General features: G+C 40.5%; 1 protein-coding gene across 1 annotated transcript in view; it reads right to left on the bottom strand.

The window, feature by feature from the left end:
• Positions 1-14,936, bottom strand: part of LOC131973918 (cytosolic carboxypeptidase 4) — a 132,400-nt gene that overhangs the window by 83,615 nt on the left and 33,849 nt on the right. The window contains exon 7 of the mRNA XM_059336053.1: positions 9,223-9,260. Coding sequence (XP_059192036.1) covers positions 9,223-9,260 — 38 coding nt within the window. The remainder of the gene's footprint in view (positions 1-9,222; positions 9,261-14,936) is intronic.

Here is a 14,936-nt window from a genome sequence, read left to right as displayed (position 1 = left end):
CCCAAAAGCCAAACAACAAAAAACCCACAGTCGTCTCTCTGCCGGTGGACTCATGTCACTCCAGATATCCGTCTGCTGCTTCAGGAGTCCCCTGGGCTAACCAAGCCAAAAAACCCTCCTTCTTCAGCTCGACAGCCTTTTTTTTTGTTTGCCACAGTGACAGGCACCAATAGCCTTCATGCCATAACTCACAGCAGCCACCTCCACTATGGAGGACATTGAACTTCATTCCACTCTGATTCACAAATTGCACAAAGTCAAGCACGTTCTCAGTGGGTGACGGCCACTGTTAGGACTGTCCCTGGTTTCTGATTCTGTTTGTGGCATCAATGGACAGCATCCTAAGGTGTAGCCTGGGGTGGAGGTTTGGTGACTTCAGAATTGCACTGCACTGGAGCGGTTTGCAGCCAATCGGGTTGATAGTCAGCACCTTCAATTCTGAGACTATGATTCACTGCCAGGAAGCCCCCTTTGGCTTGGGAGTGAGTTGCCCCAAGTGAAGGAGTTGCCCCAACGCGTCCAAGAAGTTCTGGTGTCGACCCAAAACCTGGTGGAGGAATTATGTGTCTCATCTGGCCTTGTCCCCCAGAAGGAGCTGGAAGTCGTTGCTGAAGACATTTATTCATTTCAGCAGACTTTTATTTTATTTATCCATATTTATCTATTTCAAGGGACTTTTATTTCATAATTCATTATTAAGAGGACTTTTGTTTAATAATTTTACATTTATTCATTTCAGGTCTGGTTTTATTAACCCTAACCCTTTGAGGGACTTTTATTTCTTAATTCTACATTAATTTCGTAATTCTACGTTCATTTATTCAAGCGGAGCTTTATTCCTTGATTTCAGGTTTCTTTCGTATCATTATTCTACTTTTTTTTTTATAGGGCAGTTTAGTCTACATTAATTCTTTACAGGTTACTTTTATTCCATAATCTACATTATTACAGGGGTCTTCTCTCTATATATTTTTTTTCTTTAAATAAATACATATCATATATCATAAATTCTATTTCATAATTCTACATTTGTTTATTTCAAGTGACTTATTTCATAATTGTTTATTTATTAATTTCAGGGGGTATTGATTTCTACATGTATTTATTTCAGGGCACATATATTTTATAACTAGACATTTTTTTATTTATTTAATAAATCCACATTTATGTCAGGGGACTTTTATATTTCTACATGTATTTGTTAAGGATAATTTTATTTCATTATTCTACATTTTCCTGTTATTTCCATCATAATTATTCAGAGTGTTTTTGTTTTTTTACACACATATTCACAAACACACACAATCAGATATAGCATGTTTTCAGCCTGTAAATGCCACAAGACTGGAACCAAAGTGCAAAAGTGACCCCTGCAGGAACATTAAAAGCATTGCAACACAGAGTTCCACTTCCCAGATCCCATTTTTACATTTACCACCGGGAGAGAAGACCTTTGACCTTTAACCAAACCTTTATTTTTCCAATTTTTCATTTACAATAAAAAACACAGAGAAATAATATTATATTAAATTGTATTATATTTTTTCCTCCTCAGAGGCTGAGGACAAGTGATTCTTGATCTACCTTACACAAATTAGATACAAATTCCTTCAAGTCTGACACCATTTGATATGATGTAAAGTCTATTGTAAGACATGCAACCACTAAATCTGCAGACCATGTCTCCTTCATTTTCTTTCACCTAGTGCTGAAGAATATCTAGCACCTAAAACAAACAGCCTGTCTTCTACAACTCAACCCTAAATCTCAGTTTATTGACTCAGTCCAGCAGAAATTTTCCATTGCCCGACAACAATAAACAGGTTCCAGAGTATCAAAGCAGTCAGGTTGTAATAGCCAAAGCCCTCCGCCTAAAAGACAATTTGATGGCTACAATAGGGCACACATTTTTTCGTCTAGATCCTCACAGTTTTTACTTGAAAGTCATCACTCCCCAGAAAAACACTTCATCCCTTCTCTGATCCATTGCAGCCCAGCTGGTAGTGTTAGCTGCTCTTTATTTCTCCATCCTTCCAGTAAAAGACCATCACATTTTGACCTTTGTAGAAGAAGCTTGTTCATATGTATATAATTCCCCCAATACAACATCAGGAAAATCAGATCCTACCTGACCGAGCAATTGACACAACTCTTTGTACAGGCCCTTGCAATATCACTACTGCAACTCTCTATTGGCAGGACTCCCTGCATGCACCACCAAACCTCTGCAGATGATCCAGAATGCAATGGTCAGAATGCGATCTAGTTTTCAACCAGCCCAAGAAAGCACTTTCAAAACCTTGTCTCTTGCAGACAAAATAGCAACGGGCACAGCCCCTGCATACCTGAACTCCTTTGTTCAGGTCCGTAAAACCCTTGAGGCTCTACGCCTCAAACCAGACTCTTCTACTCTGTAGTGCCCCGGTGGTGGAACAAACTTCCAAACTCCATTCGATCTGCTGATTCCTTATCAATCTTTAAGAAGAGACTGAAGACCCAACTCTTTACTAAACACCTTTACTTTTGTAATCAACTTTTTTATTGATTTTAAACATTAAACAAAAAAAGCACAGGAATCGAACATACATAGAACACATAGAACACCCCCACCCATCCCTCCCTTCTACATCCCCCTCCCCAAGGGAGACTCCCTCTCCCCTCCACACCATCCCCCCTATGAAATACACAGAACACCCCCCATACCCTCCCCTTCCCCACGGAACACACAGTTGTACAGAGACATGCTTACAAAAACAAAATCAAAATAATCAGATAGGATAAAGTCAGATACAGGATTAAAAACACACAGCGTTACCACAAGTGAGCCTTAGAGGTCATGACAACAATTTTTTAACATCCTCTGCAGCTTTTTTCCACATTTCCAGTGTTTGTTGCTTAGAACCATTAATGCGAGCTGATGACCACTCCAGGTAGATCACCTCAAGGAGAGCTTGTAACCAATGTGTTATTGATAACTGGTGTGGTGGAAGCCACCTTAAAACTATGATTTTTTTTGCTGCAGTCAAGCCAGCCAACCAGAGTTTACGCTCTACCCCAGCAATCTTAAACCTGGAGTCATCGTTTAAGAGAAGAAAAGCTGGTTCCAGCGGGAGTTTCCTCCCCAACAGAACAGACACTTTATACACTACTTTAACCCAGAACCTTTGCACATCTGGACACTCCCACAGGACATGCATCAATGTACCCACAACACCCTGATTACAGAAGGTACAGTCAGGATTGGGAGCTAAACCCATCATATGTCTTTTACGTGGTGTTAAATAGGTCCTGTGACAAATTTTGTAGTGGATTAATTGGTGATTTGGGTTTTTAGATGACCGAAAGACATTTTCCCACACAGTATCCCAATCAATGGACTCTGTTCCTAGATGTATATCTGCCTCCCAAGATCTGCGTTCGGGGGATTCTGCAGGAGTGTATGACTGGAGATTGTTATAAATATAAGAGACAGTTTTCTTTTGGGGAGCTTTCTCTATCAGAGATATTAAAGGATGAGTCCTCAATTCAGCCCCCCAAGGAACCTTGAGAGAATTAAGAGCTGACCTTACTCTAAAATAAAGGAACTGTGAGCTTCTTGCGATACCGAATTGGAACATTAGATTAGGAAAATCCGAAATTGTGTTTTGGCCCGAGATATCCCCTAATGTCCAAATACCATGCTGAGCCCATAATTGTGAAACGAATGGTTCGCCACCTGTCAATAAATTGGTGTTATACCAAATAGGGGAGTGTTTGTGCCATTTTGATTTAAAACCCATATATTTCTCTACATTCACCATAGTTTGTATTACGTATGATACTATTGGACCAAATTGAAAATAACATTTCTTATGTTTAAATCCAGAGAAAGCTACATCTTTCAGTCGTTCTAGTGTCTTCCAGGGTGAAGCTACATCTGCATCAAACCATTGTTTCAAGGAACGCAGCACGAACGCCCAATGATACAACTTAAAGTTTGGGCAAGCCCATCCACCCTGGGGTTTGTCTCGCTGTAATGTTGACCATTTGATGCGAGGCTTCTTTCCATTCCAAATGAACTTTCTAAGCTTTGAGTCAAGTTTCTGCCAAAACCCAGCTGGGGTTGGCAAAGGGAGCATAGAGCTTATAAAGTTTATGCGTGGAAGCACGTTCATTTTGATTGTAGCTACCCGAGCTGGCATTGATGAGGGGAGTGCTGTCCATCTTTCAAGGTCATCCTCAACTTTCTTCAAAATGGACGAATAATTATTTTTCGCTATTGCCTGGACACATGGACTAATTTCTATACCTAAATATACTGCCTTTTGAGCCACCGGTATGCGGGATTGGATTTTCAATTTCTGCAGATCTGTGTTCAGCAATAGTAGGGTCGACTTGGAGTAGTTAATCTTATAGCCAGAAAGTGCACCAAAGTGTTCTATGATTTTCAGCACATTTGGGAGGGAATGTTGTATGTTGGAGAGGTAAACAAGTGTGTCGTCAGCATACATTGAAATGGAATGTGATGTGGACCCTATTTGAATTGGAGCAACTAGTGTGCTTTGTCGTATGTATTGGGCTAAAGGTTCAAGTGATAGATTGAAAATAGTGGGAGATGCCGGGCACCCCTGTCTAGAACCATGACCTATACTAAAAAGATCAGAAAGCTGCCCAGCGGTAGCAACCCTAGCAGAAGGATTAGAATATAAAACTTGAATCATTTTAATGAAATTTGGACCGAATTTGAATTTTTCCAAGACTTTCCACAGATATCCCCATTCCAAGCGATCAAACGCTTTTTCCGCATCGAGAAATAGGAGACCACCTGGTAAGCCTGTCTTTTTGGCATCAGCGATGACATGTAAAAGCCGGCGGACATTGTCTGATGCCAACCATCCTTTCAGGAAACCGGTTTGGTCCGGATTGATTAACTTCCCCGAAACTTTGTCCAGACGCATAGCAATAACTTTGGAGTAAATTTTGATATCTGCATTTATTAGTGAAATAGGGCGGTAACTTGCACAATTCTGGGGGTCCTTGCCAGGCTTAAGAAGCACTGAAATGAGCGCTGTGTTAAGATCTTTGTGAAAATAGCCCTTACTTAGAGCGGAATTAATAGTGTCTAACCATATTGGACCTATAATATTCCATAGTTCTAAATATAGTTCGGCAGGGATCCCATCAATTCCTGGGGAGCGCCCCCTATTGGTAAATTTAACTGCTGTGCGTAGTTCATCTAAAGTTATTGGGGCATCCAATTCCTTAGATTCATTGTCAGATAGCGTGGGTAAATTCAGCTTGTCAAAGAATGAGTCGAATAATTCCGGAGAAAGTCTGTCCTCTTAGGAGTACAGATTCTCGAAAAATGACTTAAATGTCTTATTAATATCAGCGGTTTTAGTAACCAATCCCTTTACCGGGCAGTTAATAGATGGGATAATAAATTGGTTTTCTTGCCGTTTCAAAGTTAAAGCAAGGAGACGACTTGGTTTACTGCTATCAGTGTAATATCTATGTTTGGTGGTGTGCATCAAAAATTCAACCCGCTGCCTAAGTATATCATCTAGTTCTGTTTTCACTGATTTAAGCTTTGTTTCCACCTCATTACTATAGTTGTCCTTGAGCTCTCTCTCTAAGTTACTGCAAGTCTGTTCTAATTGGGAAATCTTTTGCAATTTACATTTTCGGAGATACGATGAGAAACCAATTGCATTGTGACGTAGAAAGCCTTTGATCGCTGACCATACCATTGCGTTATCTGAGACTGAACCTTTGTTAATATTAATAAATTCTACTAATTTGGTTTTAACTTGTGAGAGATATTTTTCATTTTTGAGAAGAGTTGTATTGAATCTCCATCTGGACGAAGTACCTTGTAGAAATTCAAGATTAAATAAGGTTATTATTGCATTATGATCAGAAACAATACGAGGTAGGAATACAACCTTGTCTACAGATGGGATCAGGTTTGGTGTGGCTAGGATATAGTCTATCCTTGAAAACATTTTATGACAAGGGGAGAAGTATGTATAATCTCTAGCCGTAGGATTTTCAACCCTCCAGATATCCACCAAGTTTATGTCCTTAACAAAGTTTTTTTAAAGCATCAGAGGATAAAGTTTGTGAGTGCGTAATGGATGGATTAGATCTATCTAGATTACAATCAAAAAATGTATTCATGTCTGATCCTACAATAAGTGAGTAATTAAAAAGACACAGTAACTCTTTAGTTAACCACGGAAAAAAAGCTGGGTCAAAGGTTGTAGGCGCATATATACTTGCGAAGGCTACTTTTTTCCCTTGGATAGAAACTCCACAATAGGCCAGTCTCCCTGAATTATTAGAACTTATTTTCTCAATTGCCAGATTTAGTTTACGTTTCATGAGGATCATGACCCCCTTGGTCTTGGATCCATCCCCCGAGGATGCAACCATTCTGTAGTGTTTGTTCTGCATACGACGGACATCAGGTGGTTTTAGATGAGTCTCAGACAGGAGTGCTACATCGACATTCTTTCTTTTTAATAATTCTAGAACTTTCGAGCGCTTAAATGGTGAGTTTAATCCCCTAACATTAAGGGATAGTACAATGTAATTAGCCATCCAGATGACCTCTGATCAGAATGGAATGTAATCCTGATATGTGATTAGTATAACATCCCTGTGTGTTCCCCCACCCCCCTCCCTTCTGTGATATACACATAACTTCCTTGTGACCATCTTGAGCTATCTACCCTACCTGGTAGAGCTCCCGAGTATTAATTTCAAACGTATAACGCCAAAATCAATATACACTGAAATAAAATAGTGTAAAATTAACGGAATGAAATAAGGTTGGAAATGGGATTTGAAAGCAAAAAGTAACTTCTTAAATCTCAAACAGAGTATATCCCTGTCTCCTCCCATCTCAGTTATTTAGCTATTCAAATAATAAGGAGACATGGCGATGCAGTGAGGACTGCCGACCAGAAGACAACCACTGACTGTCTGGAGTTCTTATGAGAGATAACTGGTCATCATAAAAAAGAAAGAAAATATAGCAATTATTCAACCAGGAAATACCCAGCGAGCCACGGCATAAAACATAGCGAAATGAAAAGCCGAGGTGTCAATAACATATCAAACCAAAATAATATTGCTTACTAGGGTGCCTTTCCAGGAAAGGGAGTAAAGTAATGCACAAATAAAGTAAAAACACATCGGCAGAAAGACTCCCACAGTAAATTAATTTCTTTAAAATCAGTTCTGAAAATGAGGCACTTATTGTATTGTCCATATTAAAAAAAGAAAGAAAAGTCAGCCAGTGAGGAATAAAAACATAAATAAATAAAATGCAGTGAACTAAGAGCTGCCAATGTTATACGCAAACTTAAATGGTCCTGTACATTACAGTTACATACCGTAGAGAGGTCAATTCAAAGAGTAAGGCTCTTACGGTGTTCCATTGCCATGGTAATCGTTCGTTATGGTAACAGGAAGAGACCGCTGACTGATAGTAGGTCACTGGGTGAAAATCCATCCGAGATCGATCCCCTGTGGATGGGAGATCAGTCCATGCCTTCAACGGTTAGAGTTGGACCGGGTTCCGACATCTGGGCCGAGATGTTGGTTGAAAAATGCCTCCGCAGCCCCAGCACTGTTGAATGAGTGTCGGGATCCATTGGAGTACACCATGAGCGTCGCAGGGTACCGTAGGCTGAACTTGATCCCCCTCTCGTACAGCTGTGCCCTTACCTTCTTATAGGCAGTGCGCTTGGCCACCAGCCGGGCACTAAAGTCCGGGAAAATAAGAATTTTCTTACCCTCGTGGAAGAGTTGGCGTTTCTGTATCGCTAGCTGGAGCACCCGTTCCCTCTCCTGGTAGCGATGAAAGCATAGGATGAACGGGCGGGGGCGCGCATCGGGGCCCGGCTTGGCCGTCAGAGCTCTGTGACATCTCTCCAGCTCCGGAGGTTTTGTGAAGTTTTTGTCGTTCAATACTTTCACCAGAAGCTCGGACATAAATTTCAGGGGGCACTGTCCCCGCTCGCTGTCCTCAGGGATACCGAGGACCCTCAGGTTCATACGCCTTTGCCTGTTTTCATATCCATCCAGTGTATCTTTTAATCCTTCATTTTCCTTAGCAAGGTCCAGCACGGTGGATTGTAGTTCGTCTACAGATGTTTCCAGCGTGGTAATCCGGTCACTGTGGTCTGAGAGTGCGCCCTCCGCCTCTGTAAAACAAGCCTCAAACGATTCCACCTGGTGTTTGACGGCGTCCAGTGTTGTCTGAATCGGCAAGAGCGCTGCTTTTAGTGCTTCCGTGATGTTACTCCGGGATTTCTCGAGTTCAGTTACCAACGTGGCTAACGTTAGCTGCTGTTGCTCCGCCGCTGTAGCCGCCTCGGTACTTCTAGTCGCCGGCCTCTCCTTTCTGCTTCCTTCCGACATTTCTAGTGTATAATTAACCTGAGAAGGTCGTTGTCGTACGAATATGTTCAATTTATAGGCGTAACTTCAAAAGTTAAAACGAACTTTACTCGGGAGCTCTCCTCCACGCGTCCGCTCAGTCAGCCATCAACCCGGAAGTCTTCACTAAACACCTTTACACTTGATCTACACAGATGACAACGATAAATTAATAAAACAAACTGTTCACACTGACCAATCGCACAACCTAAAGCAATTACGTCCTAATGGACTCAAAATTAACCCACAACATTTACTCTTGTGTTGTTTCTTGACTTCATCTTTGCTTGTGTTGTATTAACTCTCAAATGTATGTTTCTTTGGATAAAAGCTTCTGCAAAATGACATTGTAGAACTGTAGAAAAATGCTATAATTTTGAAATTCTTAGAATTTTGTTATATTTTGGTCCTGTTATGAAAATTGTGTGAATACTGTTGCTTTCACATCTTCTGTAAAGGTCAACCCAGTGAGAACCTGCCTTAAGAAAGGCTCAGTGGCCAGAGCACACAGCATCCCAGATCAGGGACATCTCTGCCTAATACCTTTCTGAACAGGGAGCGGTCAGCAGAGTCCTCCCCCCACCTTTAACATAACGGTGACTCCTGAATACAACAATTCAATACATGAAACAAATTTGTGTCAAAGTGTCAAAGTGTCAAATGCTTTCTCTTGGTCAATAGAAAAAAACACAGCCAGTGTGCCCCTGTAATAAGGTTTTGAATATGATGATGATGATGATGTACATCCATTATGAAGAATACATAGGTGAATGATAAAGGTCATGAAAAACTTACTTGTGCACAGCAGAGCAGCGAAGGCATCAATGGCTGCCCTGGAAAATGGAGGGAGAGGGAGCAGTTAGTCTCTCACACATTTTAATGAACAAACACTTATATATGCAAATTGTAAATTATACAGTAGCGTGACTGTGCATGCAAAGTGTGATTATACCAAAACACACACTGACAGCATATATGTATCATAGAGTCGGTGGGATGTGTGTATTTCCTGTAGCTCTTAAAAATATCACATATAGCATCACTGTGTTTTATTAGGCATAATATAAGAAACATAGAAAGCAAGCTTAAGAAATAAGTTAAATTATATATATGGTCTGTGTGGTGGTGCTTTAGAAAAAAGAAAAGAAGTATAGCTGATGGTATTGATCCAAAGTGTTTACATTAACTCTGTGTGACAGCAGATCTATTCATCAAGCAGCTCCCTGCTGATGTACAACTAAGTGATACTTAATTAATACTCCTGTGTGTGTTCGTGTGTGTGTGTGTGTGTGTGTGTGTGTGTGTTTACTGAGATGAAGAATGTAACACAGTCCAGTGTAGTGTTACTAGCAGTAAGTAAACCAGGATGTCACTACCAGGGGGTCCAAAGTGTGACACGAGGCGGTGACCTCAGGGGCCAATAACAGTCACAAGGGTTCATTCTATCTTCTGTGTTTACAGCACACATCTGTGTCTGTGTCTGTCCGTCTTATGTTTGTCATTTGTATGCATTTTACCATGATAATACAAATCAATGAATTTAGTCCTCTTCACAGATCTAACAAACATTATAATGCATGACACAAACCAAACAACTGAGACACAACTGATGTACTGCCCCAGACATAAACAAAGTTTAGATGATACCATGGTGGAGTGAAGAATGCTAGAATAATTTAAAAAGAAAAAAGAAAAACAGTTTCAATAGATAGATGTCAATAGACAATTTAAATAGAGATTTAAAAAAAGTCGATATTTGCCACAAAATGTAAAGGAATATTAGAGAAAAACAATCGAAATAGCTAAAAAGACGTGTTGTAGAACAGGGATGGGTAACCTAAATACTGGAGGAGGCCACAGTTTTTCATCTACACTACCACAGGGCCACATATAGGACCGTGCACTTAACCAGATATGATGAAACTGCAATTTTAAATATGTTTACAGTGCAGTATCTTAACATATTTCATGCTCAAATGCATTTATAACTAATAGGAATAGAAAAGGTTTGAAGCAAATAAAAAAACTGTGATTTCCTTTTTTTTCAGTGCAAGAACAGCAGACCAACATTAATTGCAAGAAGTAATTTTGTGCATTTTTACACTGCACTTTTTACACAAATTTCATGCTCAATTGCATGTAGTTTTATGAGGGCCACTTCAAGTGAGGGTGCGGGCCATATGCAGCCCCCGGGCCTCCAGTTGCCCATCCCTGTTGTAGAAGATTCTGCTCAAGTATAGAGACATAAACACCATAAAACATTACCGGCCTCATACACCTGAACATGTCTGCTGTGAACCGCCGGGTTCCTCTTCTATAACCTTATAGAATTAGGTGCCTCAGGCTCTGCACCTTCCTACTTTGCATCCTACCTGACTGTACCAGTCTGCACAACACATCCTGTCCAGGCTGTGTCCAGGGGCCTCTCCACCACTGCTATTCTGAAAACACAGAGCTGCACTCCAACTGACACCCTGGTGGAGCCATGCATCCCTTCACCTGACAGATATTTCAGAGTGGTTGGCAGTTTTGGTCTTTACTCGTTTTTAAAAAGTGAAAAAAATGTTGAGTCATGGGCAGCCCTGGAAGATGTTTAATACATCAACATCTGCAGCAGCACTGACCGTGCACAGTGTGTTTTGGTGATGTTTTGTCAGGGGTAACTGTGACCCAATCACTTTCTCTTCAAAACACACCAGCAAACAGACAGCCAATGTATCTTAAAGAGGAGATGAACAGGAATGAATCTATATGCATGCAATAATAAACTTCAGTTCCAGAAAGCTTCAGTAACTGTCACCAGTTAGCAGTACTGTCTCAGCCAGCACATATGTCCAATAAACGATTTTAATTGAATTAACTAAAACTCTGATCAACCAGCATCCTGTGCACCTGAATGTCAGACAGAGAAGAATACTTTTAGACCATAACTTAAATGTTCAAGATATGATTTACTCTGCCATTCATGTGGTCCACAACATTTTTGCTCTGTGCTGCAAGTTAAAATAAAGTAAGTGAATGAAAAGGCAACTGCAGAAGAAGGAGGTAAATAAAAAAAATAAGATTTAAAGAAACATATGCACCGTTTTTATTGGCCATGGCGGAGTCTAGGATGCATTATGGTTAGTACGTAACGACTCAGTGCAGGTGACGTTGGACGTTTTAGCATCATTGCCTTGCAAACCATTTATGAATGAAAACCTGTCAAAGTAAAATACCTCCTTGGCAGTCTACAGCAGCTCAAACTTGCAACAATTTAAAGAGGATAGTAAGAAGTGCTGCGGTGCCGAGTAGTCTAACAGACAGGAGAGAGGGATTAAGTGCTGTTGACAGTTGAGAATAGATGGACAGATTTAGTTGTACAGCTGACTGACTGACCTTACTGCTTTGAAAGTGTGCAGAGCAGCCAACCGGCATGTCTAACGGACGCCATATCATATCTATAATTGGATAAATCACAGTGACAGACATCTCTAACTGGCTCTCACACTTAAGGGAAATAGCAGATCTCCTGCCTCGTTGTGCTTATTACATCACAGGAATTCACAGCTGCCAATTCTAGCAAATTATCCAGTCGGCTTTGAAATCTGGAATCCCAGAGTCTTCTAATTGTGTTATAACAATTAACAGCTGGCTTCTGCATGAAAATGATACAGAAAACTCACCCTGAGGGCTATAAATTTGTGATGTCAGAGCATCCGATTCCCTCACACCACCAGGGAGTTTCATGTTCACTAGTGGCTGATCAGGGGCTGGTATTCCTGGCACCGAGCCAGGCGGAGAGGCCGGCACTCTTGGTGCTCTTGGCATGTTCCACAGGGTATGCTGGAGGATGCTGACCATTTGAGCCAAATGCCATCAGTTCTGACAGAGACAGATGGGAAGAGGACATTTGATCCGAGGGGAGAAGTATGGTGGCTTACGTAAGAGCTGGACTCTACGCAGGAGAAATCATCATGTGTTGAGGCCGAGAATATGTTGATAAAATGACAATTTTCCCTATAAACTATAATGCTGCCATGCAGTTTGTGCACAATTCACAGATGGCTTTAACAAACCACATTGTGACTCAGAGTGCCTTATTCATATCAAGTTAAAAGTTTGCAGCCCCATTAGCGGTTTCTGTGAGGCAGCCTATGAACAAAACATGAAGGTTTTATTATCCACTGAACCCTACCACGAGTGAAGCAAAAATATGATGTTTGTCCTTGGTATGGTGCAATTGGAGGGATAAAAAAGCCAGAGAATTTTACTGCAGCCTGCCCCAAAGTAATATTTCTTGCATAACAGTGGAAATGTTGAGGTCCCAGTCTACATGAAAAACAGCCTCTGAGTAGTGAAGGGACAATGAAGCTTCATGAACCATTTGCTTTATTTTTTGACCCCACGACAGGTCTTGTGGCAGTCTTGGCTTTAAAAAAAAAAGACTTTTTCAATGGTAATTGAGTGTGTTTTCAGCCCTTTGTTGAACAGAGAGCGCCATCCAGTGGGCTCCGTAAATAAAGCAAATGGTCACAAAGCTTAGTTGTCCCTTCACAACCTCTGGGTACCACCACAGCAAATATAGAAATTTCGGACAGCGGTTTTGTTGGGATGAAATAACCTATAATAACCTAACCCTATGACAAGGTTCTGGAGGAAACCGGGACCTAAATATAGACAGTGCAGTGCAGGCAGTGGGGTTGCAACAGGGCCAACAGGGTGGGGGTTCAATAGAAAGAGTGGGCCGTTGTGAGTGATTCCGATTGCCGCTTCAGAAATACGCCTGTGTTCCAAGAAGTTGTCACGTTATGGCATCATTTTTTAATTTATGTATCTAAAACACAAACCATCACTATCTCTGTTTACAACCGGCCACATAAGGGTCAGGGTTAGGGTTATATTGGGCCTTCTGGATATTTTTTCTATATTATATATGTCATATACCACTTATATATTCATTGATGTTAGTACTACTACATGCAACAATCTATTTCACCTATTTAACATGCTAATATATATTTTCTCCAATGTGCAAGTACTTTCAGGAAACAAACAAACAAACACAAACAATATATATTTATAATAAATGCCAAAAAGCAGAAATGTATGTATATAATATATAATGAATGTGTGTATATGTCTTGATTTTTTATATTTTTATTCTGTCTTCCATATTTATGTGTCTGTATCTTGAGCTTCTGTGACAAATAAATTATTAAGTCATATCTTATCTTATCTCTCTCTTTTCTTATCTTTCTTTCCAATCTTTGTTTTGGTAAAAAAAAAAAAAAAAAAAGGGTAGCCGGTTTATATTAGCAGACATATGGTAGTTTTATAAAAAGGAATCAAGAGAAAAAAAAAATTGTCCGTCTGGAAATATGCCAAATTAATAAATCCATTAAATGTATAATGTGTAGCAAATGTCGGTTGGTATTTCTAAAAATTCAAAGTAACAGCAGTTCAAAGTAGCTCCCTCCTCCCCAGCTGTGGAGATAGTGAGACGGAGAGTGAGGGGAGCGGGGCCAGTGACATGCAGCAGTAAATCAGAGGAGTACAATATTTTTTTCATAGTCTCACAGCAGGTACTTTCTAAAGTACGACTTAACATACACCCTTCTCATTGCTGGATATTTTTCAGTGTGCATGTCAGTCAGTCAAACAGACACCAACACAGCAGAACCAGCTCATTATCAAATGCCCCTGCTTTGTATCATAAACCCTGTTTGGACCTGCATTAACATGCCATCTGATCACAACTGGACAGCTCTTAACAATGTCTGTTAATAACGGTTATGTAACACAAGACTGCAAAACTGGCCTCACTTTCTGTGACATACAGATTTGCAGTGATCATTTCTAGGTAATCTATTAGTACTTGGGCCCTGCATAACTATTAAGGGGGCCAGCAAAAAATCATTAGGGCTCTTCCTCTGGGGACAATGAAGTCTCTCTAAGGTTTACCAACCAACCAATCAATCGACCAACCAACCAACCAGTCATCAACTTTTGAGACTGGTTGCCCCTCAAAAACGTCAATACAAGCTGTTCATGCATGCAGCAAAATATGACGCACATTTACGTGTTAGACTGTCCTCCGCCGCTATCTTGTCTTGCTGACGTTACTACTTATTACTTCACTTCTGGCATTAACGTACATTTATTTACTGTTTAAATTGTCTTTTATAACGCCTTACCGGGACATTTTTTTGCCCTAAACCAAACCTAGGTCAGTGGTTTTGTAGCCTAAATTCACAGAAACTGCAGCCTGTTCTCCCATCAAAAACGCCAATATAGGTTGTGTGCACTGGCAGCGAAAAAAGAGTGATATTGACGTATTTCACCAACCATTGCAATGTGTCCGCCGCCATCTTGCTGACGTAGTTGTGATTGACAGCAAATCAGATTTAAAATGACAGATTTCCAATTGTGATAGGAGGTTAGGGTGGTAGATAGGTCGAACAAATGGCAGACTTTCACCCAGAAGAGTGGGATTCGTGTCCCTTGTGAAATCAAAAGCAAACCATTTT

The sequence above is a fragment of the Centropristis striata genome, chromosome 6 (genome assembly GCF_030273125.1).
Source record: "Centropristis striata isolate RG_2023a ecotype Rhode Island chromosome 6, C.striata_1.0, whole genome shotgun sequence".
NCBI lineage: Eukaryota > Metazoa > Chordata > Actinopteri > Perciformes > Serranidae > Centropristis > Centropristis striata.
The sequence above is the reverse complement of the archived record's forward strand: the minus strand, read 5'-3'. Positions and strand labels throughout refer to the sequence as shown.